Source organism: Pseudorasbora parva, chromosome 7, assembly GCF_024679245.1.
Source record: "Pseudorasbora parva isolate DD20220531a chromosome 7, ASM2467924v1, whole genome shotgun sequence".
Lineage (NCBI taxonomy): Eukaryota > Metazoa > Chordata > Actinopteri > Cypriniformes > Gobionidae > Pseudorasbora > Pseudorasbora parva.
In genome coordinates this window covers 37,321,677-37,336,125 of record NC_090178.1, presented here as the reverse complement: position 1 = coordinate 37,336,125, position 14,449 = coordinate 37,321,677, and the positions used below count along the sequence as shown (strand labels likewise).

Sequence of the window (14,449 nt, the reverse complement as noted above, 5' to 3'; positions counted from 1 at the left end):
TATAATAAATTAAAAAAGATTTACAGGCGCATGGACAGAAGGTAACTCTCGCATGGTTCATAGGAACAGCCAAGCCTACACACAGTGGCAAAATGTCTGCGCCGCATAACTCAGGTAAAACGCTTAGTGCTACAGATATTAATAAGTTCTTGTAAGATAGTCAGATCCATGCGACCATCTGGGAAACGTGATCATTTTGCCTGAAGTGTTGTTGTAAGTTTACTCCTGAGTCCTGATAATACAACCATGCGTTTAGCTGATAACAGTACAGACTAACGTAAACCGGAAGTTCGTTACCGGCGTGTTCTACGTTGCCATAGCGATCATGGGAAAGGTCAGAGTTCGGGAAAGTTGTGGATATAAACAATTTGAGTACAAAAAATATATGGACAACATAAGCTCAAATGCGCTTGCTTGACATGCGAGATGTCAATCAAGTAGGTTTTAGTATCAAGCAAATACAGTTGTGCCTCTTTTTACCATTTTGATGTTCTCTAGCTGGGTTATTACACTAACTTTATAACTAAACATTAACTAAAACTAAAACCATTAAAAACGTGTATTACTTCAAATAAACTTAAATAAAATAAAAATATACAGTATATTTATATAAAATTAATAAAAACTTTTATTTCAGCTAGTTGTTACATTGTTCATTGGTTTTGCTATATGTACTTTGATTTTGAAGTGATTGTTCTGTTCCCCTTGTTCCAGTGTATCCCATTTCCAGTGATTTAACTCCTGTTTGAGCGCTGCAAGCATTTTATTATGAGAAAGCTCCACTCCCGCCTCGTCCTCTTTGATGATCAGCGGAATTTTGCGCCTGCACCTTGTGGGTCAGGTCAGAGTCCTAGACGGGTCTGATTTTGTCAATCCGCACCTGCCCATTCCCGTGGTGCGTTAAACCGCATCGGACCCATTTTCCGACATGGAGTACTAATTAAAATCCGCACTCAAAATAAAATCAGTTTAGCATATAACATTATATAGGCCTACACATTTATTGCCAAGTCATACAAAAGTAATTACAGCAGCGCGCCACGTCTTTAAAATTCGAACACATTATTTTCGATGAGTGTACGCACACCGGCGGTGGCATTCGGCGCCTGTCCGCGGCGACTCAGGAAGTCGTTCAAAATCCTGCCGTGCCACAGAGCGCCAATGTACTGATTTCACCCTGTGCTACAAGATGCACACATTGTGCAGCTCTTCTGCCAGAAGTCGATTCAAAACTGAGCTCGCACGTAGGCCTTTAATGTGCACATCCGGCATCTGAGCTACGCGTCCGGTGTGCGACACCCTTGAAGCCTTGCTTGAATCCTGGGAGGGCGCGTGGGTACCCGAACCCATGCAAGACTCTGGGTCAGGTCTTCAACCATGGGGCTTGCCAATGTAGCTCTTATGGGTCCTTGCGAATGTTCCTTGTCAGACTGTACGAACAGGATCGCCGATTTAAGCCATGTCACACTGTAAGATGTCATTTGTCATTAATGTCAGATCGATAGTCAAGTGGTGCTAAAAACAGATGCACGCAAGAAAACTCATCCAGAGTTTTATGTCAACAATGAATGACGCATTCGGTGACAATGAGCTGCATTACAAGTAGGACTGAAATGGTGGCTACAAAGAAATTTCTAGCTCTCGTTTTGGTCATAGTTTGTCTTGAAAAACCGAGATATTTGACGGTCGGCGTAGAAGTCACACTGCAGGATTGTGCGCCAAATCTTCTGACACTGCCAGATTTTCCAGCAGTCGGGCCCAGCCACCCAAGTGTAACCTCCTTCTATGCCAGTCTTCACTTTAAAATCTAAAGTCGTGAAAAGTCCCATACTGTATTCCTTGTATGTCATAATAACAGCGACAAGGGATTATTCAACCATCAGTTACTGTTGCCTATGGTAGCAGAAGGATTGAAGGGTTGGGGGTCCTCACGTCACTCTCAGTCCCAGCCTGCAGACCTAACCTGTTTGTCAGCATCATTGTCACCTCTCTTCCCCATCCCCTTTCTGGAATCTCTCTGCCACCTCTGGTGTTTTGAGGGAGTTCCTGGCGGGGTTTCCTGTCCCATCTTTACTCATAATTGTTTTCGTTCATCTCGTTTGGCTCCTGTCAGTATACTGTTTCAGGGCACAGAGATTGTTCTTTCCCTAACTTTAAACAAAATTGTAAAATAAGTTTCCCTTTTGGATTGATTTTTTTTTTCCAATTTGGATGCATGGAAACTTCTTCCCAGTGTCTCTCAGTGGGTACTTAAGGCAATAGAAAATGGTTACAGAATACAGTTCAAGTATCGTCCTTTACATTTCAAAAGCATGCTTACAACAGTGAAGCCAGAACAAGGTCAGTTTTGTGCGCAGGAGTTAGAGTCCCTTCTGGCAAAAAAGGGCCATAGAGTGTGTTCCCCTTGCAGAAAAGCAGTGGAGTATATGACAGAAATTCATCTAGGCGGAAGTGGACTTGTTTGCCTCCGAGGAGTCAACTTACTGTCCACTGTGGTTTTATCTCCATCATCCAGCTCCTCTGTCCTCTGGGGCTGGATACAATGGTTAAGACATGGCTGAGACTGGAGACTTTTCCTCCAATCGCTCTGCTCCCAGTAGTCCTTGTGAGGGTCCATAAGGAAGGGCTTCACTTGATATTGGTAGCCCTGTTTTGGCTGGCTCGAGTGGTTTCTGGACCTTGTGTATCTCCTGGAAGGCTCTTTTTGGGAGATTCCAAGCAGGGGGGACCTTCTTTACCAGGTCAGTGGGACAGCCTTTCACCCTCAACCGGAGATTTTTTGGGATCAAGGGCGTTTAAGTGGTTAAACATGTCTTGGTGCCCGTTTCCTGTGCAGTGCCAGATGGCTGAGGCCGATCTGTAGAGCCTGAGTTCCATCATGGGATCTTTTTGTGGTACTAAAAGGGTTGTCTAATGCCCATCTTCAAACCCTTAGAGCCTGCCTCTGTGAGGCATCTGCCTCTTAAGGTGGCATTTCTTATTGCTGTTACCTTTCTGAAGAAGGTAGGAGACCTGTGGTTTTTTTTTTTTTTTCATTATTTGCTTCCTCTTGTTTGGACTGGTCAAGGTGATTTTACACCCTAGGTCGGATTACTTGGTGCTTTTTTCACCGTTTCATCCTGTTGTTCCCCAGGCCGAGATGGAGTTGTTCTCCATCAATTGAAACTCAAAGTAATGACTCACCTTTGACCCTTACCACAGTTTCTTACTTATATAGAAGAGAGTCTATATACTGTATACTGTCTTTAATTCGCCTCATTTGCATAAAGAACATAATACAATGTTTGGATGTTGTTAGTTATCTGTTCTGTTAACTTATCAGAACATGTAGAAATGACATCAACTGATTCTCCATATGACTATAAGTACTAGTGTTTCTGTATCCTCTTACTGTTTTTTTTTTTCTTTTCTTTTTTTTTCTACAGCCTACAGTATGGAAGTGTGAATAAATTTGTCTTCAGTAAACTCTTTGTTGACTTCTGCAACTTCGACTTTGACTCCTGTTCTTCATTGAGCATACTGGGTCTCTTTATATGGTCACAATATTGCATACTGGATCTCTATTTGGGTTTGTATTGTTTTCTAGTTCGGATTACTGCCTTCTGCTTTCCTTTTTGGATTATCTTGTCTTTTTTTGTGTGTGTGTATGTTTGTCGAATAAAGACTATTGATTATTTCCTCGTCTATTATTGTCCCTAAAACTGTAACATTAGTTACAACATTTCTCATTTCCATGTAGTTTAACTTGAAGTACCATAAAAAAACCTAAACTAATACTGAAATAAAAATTATAAATAACTACAGACATTTTTTTTTTTCAAAAACACTTACATTAAATTTAAAAATAAAATAAAACCATATTCAAAATATTAATTACATTAATATTACATATTACATATTAATTATTATTAATTAACAAATATAATAGTATCTTAATGATACAAAAAAAAAAAAAAAAGTATTGAAACCATCCATTGGAACTAAACAATTTGGTTTGGATTCAATGGATGGACAAAAGTAATACAACGATATTAAAAGTGTGATATTTGTGTGAACTCCCCCTTTAAGCCTGAAGGATTGTGTGCCTTAGTTGTTTATGCTGTGGCTTTATTGGTGTTTTAGCAATTCATCGTACAACATTAATGGAGTTGGTAATGGATGCTATTTTTTCCCTATAATTTCTCTTTAAATGTTCTCTGATGGGAACTCATCCCGAAATAATCCTGACTGATTTATTCACTAATTCATAGCAACAAAAGCACAAAATTGTGGACATTGTGCTGTACAACAAGTATAGATCTACAAAATACATATACCTGAAGTTTATTGTAGTTCTTTTTGAAAACATCCTTTTTCTGCTGCAAAATGGCAGCAAAGGGTGGAATCTCAAGTCCCATTCCTAGCATGCAGTCTGCCTCTCGAATCTGGGTCAGGATCTGGGGGTCAAAGTTCACATGCAGCTCCCCAGTTTCTGGACTCTTGACCAGCAAAGAGGCTTGCAGCCCCACTTTAACTGCCTTAGTCTATAGAAAGATGGGTACATATGATATGATTGGTTATGTTAAAACATAAAGATAAAACTTTTAATTAGTGTACTTCTTTAGAACTGAGTGAACAGTGAACAGTTACAGGGTTAGAACATGAATTATTCAAAGGCAGCAATAAGTGAAAGTGGTACATGAGCAAAGAGCCAAACAAGTCTAAAGCAAGTGTTCAACAGTACCTTATTTTGAATTGATAAGACGACTGACCTGTGCCATCCAGCTCTGATGATAAAGCACCTCAAACTCCAGCAAGACCTTGGCCACCCGATTGTAATTTCTAATGATAGCCTTGGCATCTGGGGTGCCGAGTATCCCGGGAAGCTGCTGGAAAAGATCCATGGGCTCCTGGATGCGGCTGTACAGCTGCCTAGCCCACATAATTTTTCCCGCAATCGGAGGGAGGTCTGGAGCGATGGGGGGGTCCGACTTCTGCTTGGTGTAAATTCGAGAGATCATCTCAATGTCCCTGCCAAAGTTTTGCAGAATCTTCTGGTACTTCTCACTGATGCCCAAGTCAGGAATGCCAAGCCTGGCGTATATGAAAACAAATAAAGGAAGTTTTGTTGTTGTTGTTGAAAGAAATGTATTTCTTCATTGAGCAAAGATTTAATGTATGAAATGTGACAGTAAAGACTTTTATTTTTAAAAATAGATAAATAGACATATATATATTGTTAGACCATGTCAATTAGTGTCTCCTATGAATCTCATCCTCAATAAACCCGCATGATGACTCCGATCTTTTGAATCCTATTCAATAATTGTTTACTCGACACGTCATCCTAACACACACACACACACACACACACACACACACACACACACACACACACACACACACACACACACACACACACACACACACACACACACACACACACACACGCACAAACATGTTTAATGGGGACTTTCCATAGGCGTAATGGATTTCATACTGTACAAACTGTACATCCTATCCCCCTACACTGCCCCTGCCCCTAAACCTACCCATCACAGGAAACATTCTGCATTTTTACTTTCTCAAAAAAACTCCTTCTGTGTGATTTATAAGATGTTTTCCTCATGGGGACCTAAACATGTCCCCACAAGGACAAGGATTTCGGATATTACCATCTTTGTGGGGACATTTTGTCCCCATAACGTAGGGATTATCAGGTCGCACGCACGCACGCACGCACGCACACACACACACTAAAAATATAGTGTAATTTTTATAGTGTAAAAAATATGACAAAATAAAAAAAGATTCAGATATTACCTTTCAAATTTCTTGAGCACATATAAAGCCCGCTCAGTATTTTGAATTTTGTCAAAGGTGTTGTCCATGAAAGTTTTCAGCTGGGTCTAGATATAAATATTTAAAGTATAAGAAATAATTTAAAATAAAATACAAATATTACATACAAATTACGAACCTAAAAACATACTTACATGTAGGTCACTAGTTTGTTTACAAAATTCATCGTAGTCTTGATCAAAGTCAGTCCTTCTTTGGTCCAGGAAACTGTACTGTTTTTTCTTCATGGACAACACAATGGCCTGGACATATAGAGGAGAATATTATTAGTAATAACAAAGAAACTAACCGCTGTCAGCTGATGTGTACATACAAAAATGGCAACAATAAAAAAAAAGTCTTAATCAGTGATCACAAATCACTGTTCATAAAATTAGCAGGAATTTCACAAATAATGTAGATAAAGTTAATTTGCACAGAATAAATAGCCTTGCAGACAACTTGCAGACTTTTTATAGGAAGACGAGTCAGTGTTGTTACACTCACATTAACATAATTCAATGGTAATGGCTTCAAACTGTTCATGAGTAGTTGAAAAATGCCTCCCAGTTTTTTGGGGGTTTTTTTGTTTAAAGGGATAGTTCACCCAAAAATGAAATTTAGCCCATGATTTACTCAACCTCAAGTCATCCTAGGTGTTTATGTTATTCTTCTTTCAGATGAATACAATCGAGTTATATAAAAAAAAAAAAAAAAAAAAAAAAAATATCCTGGCTCTTCCAAGCTTTATAATGGGAGTAAATGGTTGTTTCTTCCATAAAAGTGCATGTCCATAAAAGTGCATGAATCCATTATATAACTGCTCCACACGGCTCTGGAGGTTAATAAGGCCTTCTGAAGCAAAGTGATGTGTTTGTGTAAGAAAAAAGATCCATATTTAAAAATGTATAGACTAAAATAACTAACTTCCGACGGACAGCCTCGACCCTTGAACCATTGACACACGCATATTGAAGAATGCAGAAGCACAGATGATAGAGCAAAACAAGGAGAAATGGCAGAGGATTTCACTATAAGAGAAGAGGGGCTTGAGTACACTTCAGAAGCTTTATTAGCTCCCCGGAGCAGTGTGGAGCACTTTTATAATGAATACATGCACTTTTATGTGACTAATATGAGACCAAATATTTACTATAGGTTTCAAATCTGCCTTACTCTGACACGACCAAAATGGCCTAGAAAAGTATGGGCTTAAAAAATGATAACAGAATATTAATTTTGAGTGAAGTATACCTGTAATGGATCTTGATAAAACAACCATGAGCAGATCTTGTACCGAAAGCATTCCCAGTTGGGAAGATAAATATTCAGTCGTCTGCAACAACAGCACTCAGCTGTGTGTACCAGAACACCTTAAACACCCAGAGGAGCAGTTTGTTGTAAAATATTAATTGACTCCTACAGACTGTCAACTTTCACAAAGAACAGGAGTTAGCAATAGATCTCAATCAGCTTTTGTTCAATTATTCAGTACACCAGGAGCACGGAGCCCTTTAGGACTGAACTTTGTTTCCATGGACACACAAAAAATGAGAGTGAATAAATAAACTTGTGACTGGAATAAAGAGATGCAATGAATGTTAATGGACTCACGGTAAGACAATAGTAGGTTAAAGCTACAGGTAACATTTGCCCTTTCACGCAAATTCAGAACCAGCCTGCCAGCCAAAATCACAGAATTCAACATTATAAAAATAACCACAACACGGACGTCAAATCAGCGTGAAAGGGCAGTTTCTACATTTAAGTTAAAGTTATGGCATTAGATTCCAACCCATGCTGGTTAACACTTCATAATGAGACATGCACTATATTCAAAAATAAGATATTCCTTTACATTTACCTCCCATTTCGTCTGCATATCTGCAGTCTGTCCACAAGACGCAGTAGAGAGAACAAATACCACTTATATTAGCAATGCTAATTACAGTCAGAAAATCCAATCTTTCACAATTTTGCTTCTTTTGATATGAGAAGCAGTTATTTATCCTTATATTCTTCCCATAATGGATTAAGTGCATACTAAACTACTACGGATTTACATAGATGTAAGCATTTGGAGAACTACAGCAATGGCAAATTATTCAAAAGTGACTCACTTTAACAATATTCACCCTATGAGACTTACACATTACCGTATGAACAGTACATTACAATCATCTTAATAAAGTCTAATTATACCCCCTATTGTGTAAAATATAGTCTGTGTGCATATCTTGACTGCACAGACTGAGGTGTTTGACTACCTTTCATTAAACCTCAGGATTTGTTTAGTTCACTGAGAATGCCTCATCCAAATGAAACATTTATATGCCATTAAAGAAGACAACCTATCCTTAATTCAGTAATTACACTATTTTCTGGGTATGTTCTTTTGTCTTCAGTGCAAATCTAAAAATAGACCACCCTGATTACTACATCATGGTCATGATACCTGAAATCTGGTTGCCATGGTTTCCAGTCCCTCAATTTTGGAGTCCTGCAGGGCATTGTAGGTGGTAATGGTGCTAAACATATTTAGGATTTTGTTCAGCCGTCGCTGAAACGTGTCAAACTTTCCAAAGATGTACATCTCGCTAAAGTCAAACTGACGCTCCGATGGATTCTCCTCTAGCTTCTGCTTGGTTTTTTGGAAATACTTCTGGTATTCCTGAAATATTGAACATAATATGTGTGTTTATATTTTATTCATGCAGTAGAATTTTGTTCTTAAATGACAGTCAAGCATTTCAATTTATCAATATTTTCAACTGCTAATACACTTCCCATCCCAAATAAAATACATGATTAATCACTACATGAGTAACTTATTTCTGTTGTTCTTGTGATCATTTTTCCATACAAGGGATGAACAGCTAAGAAAAGGGCACATGTTAAAGAAGGAAGCTCAGTTTCCAGTGAAGGGTCTAGCATGTTGTAGGCAATGGCTAAAGGCTGCAAATAACTGTAAATATGGAGAGAACACCACAACATATGATCTGTCAGTAGTCAATATTCCAAACTGGATGACAATGAACACATTTTTTTAGGCCAAACAAAGTTAAAGAAACTGCAAGGTAAGAAAGCTGTTGCAATAGTGTTTCCATTTTTTACCATAGTGCTGTTTAAAGAGTAGACAAAGATACAATTTTGGGTGATAAACCTACTCTTACAATAACTGTTTTGTTAATAACCCTCTGCCGATCCGACTGTCAGTGGGTGGAGATAGTTTTCAGTTTTCACGAAAGCCCTGCGGGCTGATAAAAGTCATTGAATTTCTCAGCCGATGTAATATGGAGAATGAGCAAAAACTGTTAATTTGCATATACAGGTCCTTCTCAAAACATTTGCATATGTGATAAAAGTTCATTATTTTCCATAATGTAATGATACAAATTAAACTTTCCTATATTTTAGATTCATTGCACACCAACTGAAATATTTCAGGTCTTTTATTATTTTAATACTGATGATTTTGGCATACAGCTCATGAAAACCCAAATGTCCTATCAAAAAAATTAGCATATTTCATCCGACAAATGAAAGAAAAGTGTTTTTAATACCAAAAAAGTCAACCTTCAAATAATTATGTTCAGTTATGCACTCAATACTTGGTCGGGAATCCTTTTGCAGAAATGACTGCTTCAATGCGGCGTGGCATGGAGGCGATCAGCCTGTGGCACTGCTGAGGTGTTATGGAGGCCCAGGATGCTTCGATAGCAGCCTTAAGATCATCCAGAGTGTTGGGTCCTGCATCTCTAAACTTTCTCATCACAATATCCCACTGAGGTGTTATGGTGGCCCAGGATGCTTAGATAGCGGCTTTAAGCTCATCCAGAGTGTTGGGTCTTGCGTCTCTCAACTTTCTCTTCACAATATCCCACAGATTCTCTATGGGGTTCAGGTCAGGAGAGTTGGCAGGCCAATTGAGCACAGTAATACCATGGTCAGTAAACCATTTACCAGTGGTTTTGGCACTGTGAGCAGGTGCCAGGTCTTGCTGAAAAACAAAATTTTCATCTCCATAAAGCTTTTCAGCAGATGGAAGCATGAAGTGCTCCAAAATCTCCTGATAGCTAGCTGCATTGACCCTGCCCTTGATAAAACACAGTGGACCAACACCAGCAGCTGACATGGCACCCCAGACCATCACTGACTTGACACTGGACTTCAGGCATTTTGGCATTTCCTTCTCCCCAGTCTTCCACCAGACTCTGGCACCTTGATTTTCGAATGACATGCAAAATTGGCTTTCATCCGAAGTACTTTGGACCACTGAGCAACAGTCCAGTGCTGCTTCTCTGTAGCCCAAAGTGGCTTGACCTGGGGAATGCGGCACCTGTAGCCCATCTCCTGCACACGCCAAATCTGTACAGCCAAATATAATTTTGTTGCAATATTATCCTGTTTGACACTATGAAGCTGCTTTGACACAATCGTGATTGTAAAAGCGCTATATAAATAAAGTTGATTGATTGATTGACACGCCTGTGCACGGTGGCTCTGGATGTTTCTACTCCAGACTCAGTCCACTGCTTCCGCAGGTCCCCCAAGGTCTGGAATCGGTCCTTCTCCACAATCTTCCTCAGGGTCCGGTCACCTCTTCTCATTGTGCAGCATTTTTTGCCACACTTTTTCCTTCCCACAGACTTCCCACTGAGGTGCCTTGATACAGCACTCTGGGAACAGCCTATTCGTTCAGAAATTTCTTTCTGTGTCTTACCCTCTCGCTTGAGGGTGTCAACGATGGCCTTCTGGACAGGGTCGGGTCGGCAGTCTTACCCATGATTGCGGGTTTGAGTAATGAACCAGGCTGGGAGTTTTTAAAAGCCTCAGGAATCTTTTGCAGGTGTTTAGAGTTAATTAGTTGATTCAGATGATTAGGGTAATAGCTCGTTTAGAGAACCTTTTCATGATATGCACATTTTTTTTGAGAATTTTGGGTTTTCATGAGCTGTATGCCAAAATCATCAGTATTAAAACAATAAAAGGCCTGAAATATTTCAGTTGGTGTGCAATGAATCTAAAATTTATGAAAGTTTAATTTTTATCATTACATTATGGAAAATAATGAACTTTTATCACATAGGACCTGTACTACCAACATTGTAGTAATACTCAAAAGTTACTCTTTTAAAGTGTTGTGTTCAAAGGCATTCAGCAGATGATCAAAAAAAAGCAACTTAAGCAAGCCTCTTTAATGTGAAGCTTGCATTTTTTTGGTAGAATTTATTTATGTATTTATTTATTTTTTTAAAGTTTAAACTTTTAAAATCTAGAAGTCAAAATCATTCATTTTGAGGTCAGGTCAGGTCCATTTTTTTTTTCTAGCTATATCATCTATCATGTCCATTTCTGGTAACTTTGCAGATAAAGTTACATAGTTTATTGACTTTACAAGGTCATGACATTGATAGCTATTACAATTAAGCAAGTATAAGACTGTAAGATGCCGGGACGTCTGGACTAAGGAATAAGTAATCTCCCGAGAAAACAAAGGGGGGCGGCAGTGGCTCAGTGGTTCATATAGGTTGCCTACAATCCGGAATGTTGGTGGTTCAATCCCCAGTTCCACCTGACCAAGTGTCAAGGTGTCCATGAGCAAGACACATAACACCAGCTGCTCCCGACGAGCTGGATGGTGCTTTACATGGCTGACATCACTGTTGGTGTATGAATGAGTGAATGTGAGGCGATATGTAAAGCGCTTTGGATGAAAAAAGCCCGTAGGTCTGTTGAAAGCGCTATATAAATGCAGTCCATCATTTACCATGTTTCGGGAAATTAACATTTGAACTCTCTCTTGTGAAATTGGCATCCCCACCCGAGGCTCAGCCACACGAAGCAATCACCTTAATTTACATTTCAAATATATGATCAGGTTAGTAGCGGACTAGACAGGGGTGCACTACTGATGTTCTAGAGCTCTGACTAAAACGCTGGCATTAGGTACGTATACTTAAGACTTTAGAGGCCAGAAGACCTAATGAGTTTTCCATTTAGAACAAAAAAATTTTGTTAGACTATTTAAATAGGGTGAGTGTCAACTCCTGATTATTGTAATTAATATTATTCTATAATAATAGTTACAGAATAATACAAATAGTTTGGTTGGAAACCACGGCATGATTATATAAAGTTACCATTAGAGAAATTTAGATCTACAAAAGCGGTTCTTTGGTAATGTTCATGGTCTCTGGTTAGATGTATTCTTGCATTAATTAAGTGAGTTCAGATCTACGGGGGCTGAATCAAATTTTCTAGAACGAGCAATGTGGAGCACAGCCGTCTAGGATATCAGTTAATCGCCTCTGTCTAATTACCAAGACTGACGAGTTTGTCATAAAAAGACCATTAACCCGGCCGGTGCAAGACTCTGTGTTATTGGGATGCGGATGAACGGGTCAAATTTCAATAAAGAGTTAAACAGATTAATTGGTGACATTTTATTTTAAGGTTCAGTTATTAACTATTAACTAGTTGCTTATTAGCATGCATATTACTAGGATATTGGCTGTTTATTAGTACTTATAAAGCACATATTAATGCCTTATTCTTCACGTGCTTATTCTACATCCCTTAATCCTACCCAATACCTAAACTTAAATGCTACAAAAAGACTACCGTACCAACTATTAATAAGCAGCAAATTAGGAGTTTATTGAGGCAAAAGTCATAGTGAATATGTGTTCCCCATACTTAAGTGTTAGAGATTAATCAAACGTGTAGTTAAATTATTATGCAAATTTCCAAATAACCGGGTCTGTTTAACGTTGTAGCCGAAATGCAAAACTGCAAAGACGCATAAATCGATCACCATGACATAAAGTGGACTTTACAGCTGAAATGATGAGTGAATCAAGCATGCTTTGAACACAAGAGAGGAATATTGTCATACATCACAATCAGGGTCTACAAGGAAGGGAGACGACGGCTATAACACTAGGTAGGCTGAGACAAAGTTATTTTTCGCAGCGTATTTATTAGCTTAACATGGTAAAAGCAGTTTATTATAGTGGATTATGAGATAGTCGGGTCTGTGTCTTCCCGCCGGGTTCGGTTCCAGCTATCAAATAATAGACGGGTACATGTCGGTTCCGGGTACATTTTTGACATTTCTCGGATCTGCACGTGTCCGGGTCCAGCTTTAGAAATAGTAGACGGGTCCGGGTCGGTTCTGTGTGGAACATTGCGGGTCTCTTCGGGTTCGGGTACGAATTTTTGGACCCGTGAAGACCTCTAGTCATGATGAAACGGAGTCAGATAAAACTAAATTGGAATTAAATTACTTTGACCTGCGGAAAAGACCGAACATGCAGAAAACTTCGCTAATCAGAAGCTGTTGGGCGGTCCTTACATTAGTACGTATAGGCATCTTGTGACAAAATAATGGCACTGACATATTTTACGATATTTTAGTGCAAGTTGCTTTAAGTTAAAACAGCTCAAACATGCATTTTAGTCAGGGACAATCTTAAGCTTTGTCTGTGAAAACGGAGGATAATGTTTAAGTCTTCTGGATATGTGTTCTTCCTGTGTTTTTGTCTTTCCCTACAGGGGATGAACATCAGAGCCTTAAAGCTTAGCACAATCTTGGTCTCTTGGTAAATGGGATAGACACAGATGTAGAATAAGGAAGCTGTGGATTAAAGTTAAGTGTCATGTTTAGCAGATGTGCTCCCAGTTCCACTGGTGCAGTGTTTTTTTGCCTTTTGTCATCTTTTTATTAATTATATTAAAGGCCAAGGAAAATGTGACATTTAGCATTTTTTAAAATGCTGTTGTATCTGGACCTTCATCAGTTTATATATAAGCACATCCTCCTGCTAAATGTCACATTGTACCTGATTCAAGCGAATGGCAGCTTTGAGTTTCTCAGATACCACTTCCTGTGGCTGATCCCATATGGTTGCTGAGCCATTATTTGTGATATAGGCCTTACAGGCGGTGATCATTTGATTTGTAACCTAAGGGGAGAGATAATATTTCCAGTTTAAAGCATTAAGTCTTTGAAATCAAATTAACATGAGTGTCAGCTCACTCTTACCTTGACAAAAAGGGAGGTGATCTTCTCTGAGGTGTTATAGTAACGAGAGATGCTATGGATCATACGGATCGCATTTATAAGCCCAGGAATAGCTTCTACCATGGACACCTACATGAAGATGCACCAAAAACACAGATAATATCACAGGGTGTAATCAATTCTTTATAAACTACTGTATAAATACAACCTAAGTTGGCCAAAAGTAGCCATATATTTAAAGTTTGTGGTTTCATGTTTAAACCAGTTTTGTTTTAGTTTGTCTAAAATTTTGTTTAATAGTTGAACATTCTTACTTGTTGATAATTGTGAGTAATTGGGTTTTATAAAAAAAAAAATAATAATAAATGAAAATAAAAAATTAAATATATATATATATATATATTATAAAATATGACACATGCTTTAAAAAAATACATCAAAGTAATATTAAGGTTTTCTGAAGTTTTCTTTATTATTCTGACCTACGTTAAATAAAATAAACACACACACACACACACACACACACACACACACACACACACACACACACACACACACACACACACACACACACACACACACACACACACACACACACACACA

General features: G+C 38.7%; 1 protein-coding gene across 2 annotated transcripts in view; it reads right to left on the bottom strand.

Annotated features, from left to right (window-relative positions):
- Positions 1-14,449, bottom strand: part of dnah5 (dynein, axonemal, heavy chain 5) — a 192,315-nt gene that overhangs the window by 147,642 nt on the left and 30,224 nt on the right. Inside the window, exons 9-16 of one of the 2 annotated variants that reach the window (XM_067449223.1) lie at positions 13,868-13,975; positions 13,665-13,787; positions 8,276-8,491; positions 7,685-7,711; positions 5,976-6,083; positions 5,803-5,888; positions 4,752-5,073; positions 4,317-4,523 (exon numbers count right to left, since the gene is read on the bottom strand). In XM_067449223.1, the coding sequence (XP_067305324.1) occupies positions 4,317-4,523; positions 4,752-5,073; positions 5,803-5,888; positions 5,976-6,083; positions 7,685-7,711; positions 8,276-8,491; positions 13,665-13,787; positions 13,868-13,975 (1,197 nt within the window). The remainder of the gene's footprint in view (positions 1-4,316; positions 4,524-4,751; positions 5,074-5,802; positions 5,889-5,975; positions 6,084-7,684; positions 7,712-8,275; positions 8,492-13,664; positions 13,788-13,867; positions 13,976-14,449) is intronic. The other variant, XM_067449224.1, reaches the window with a different exon arrangement.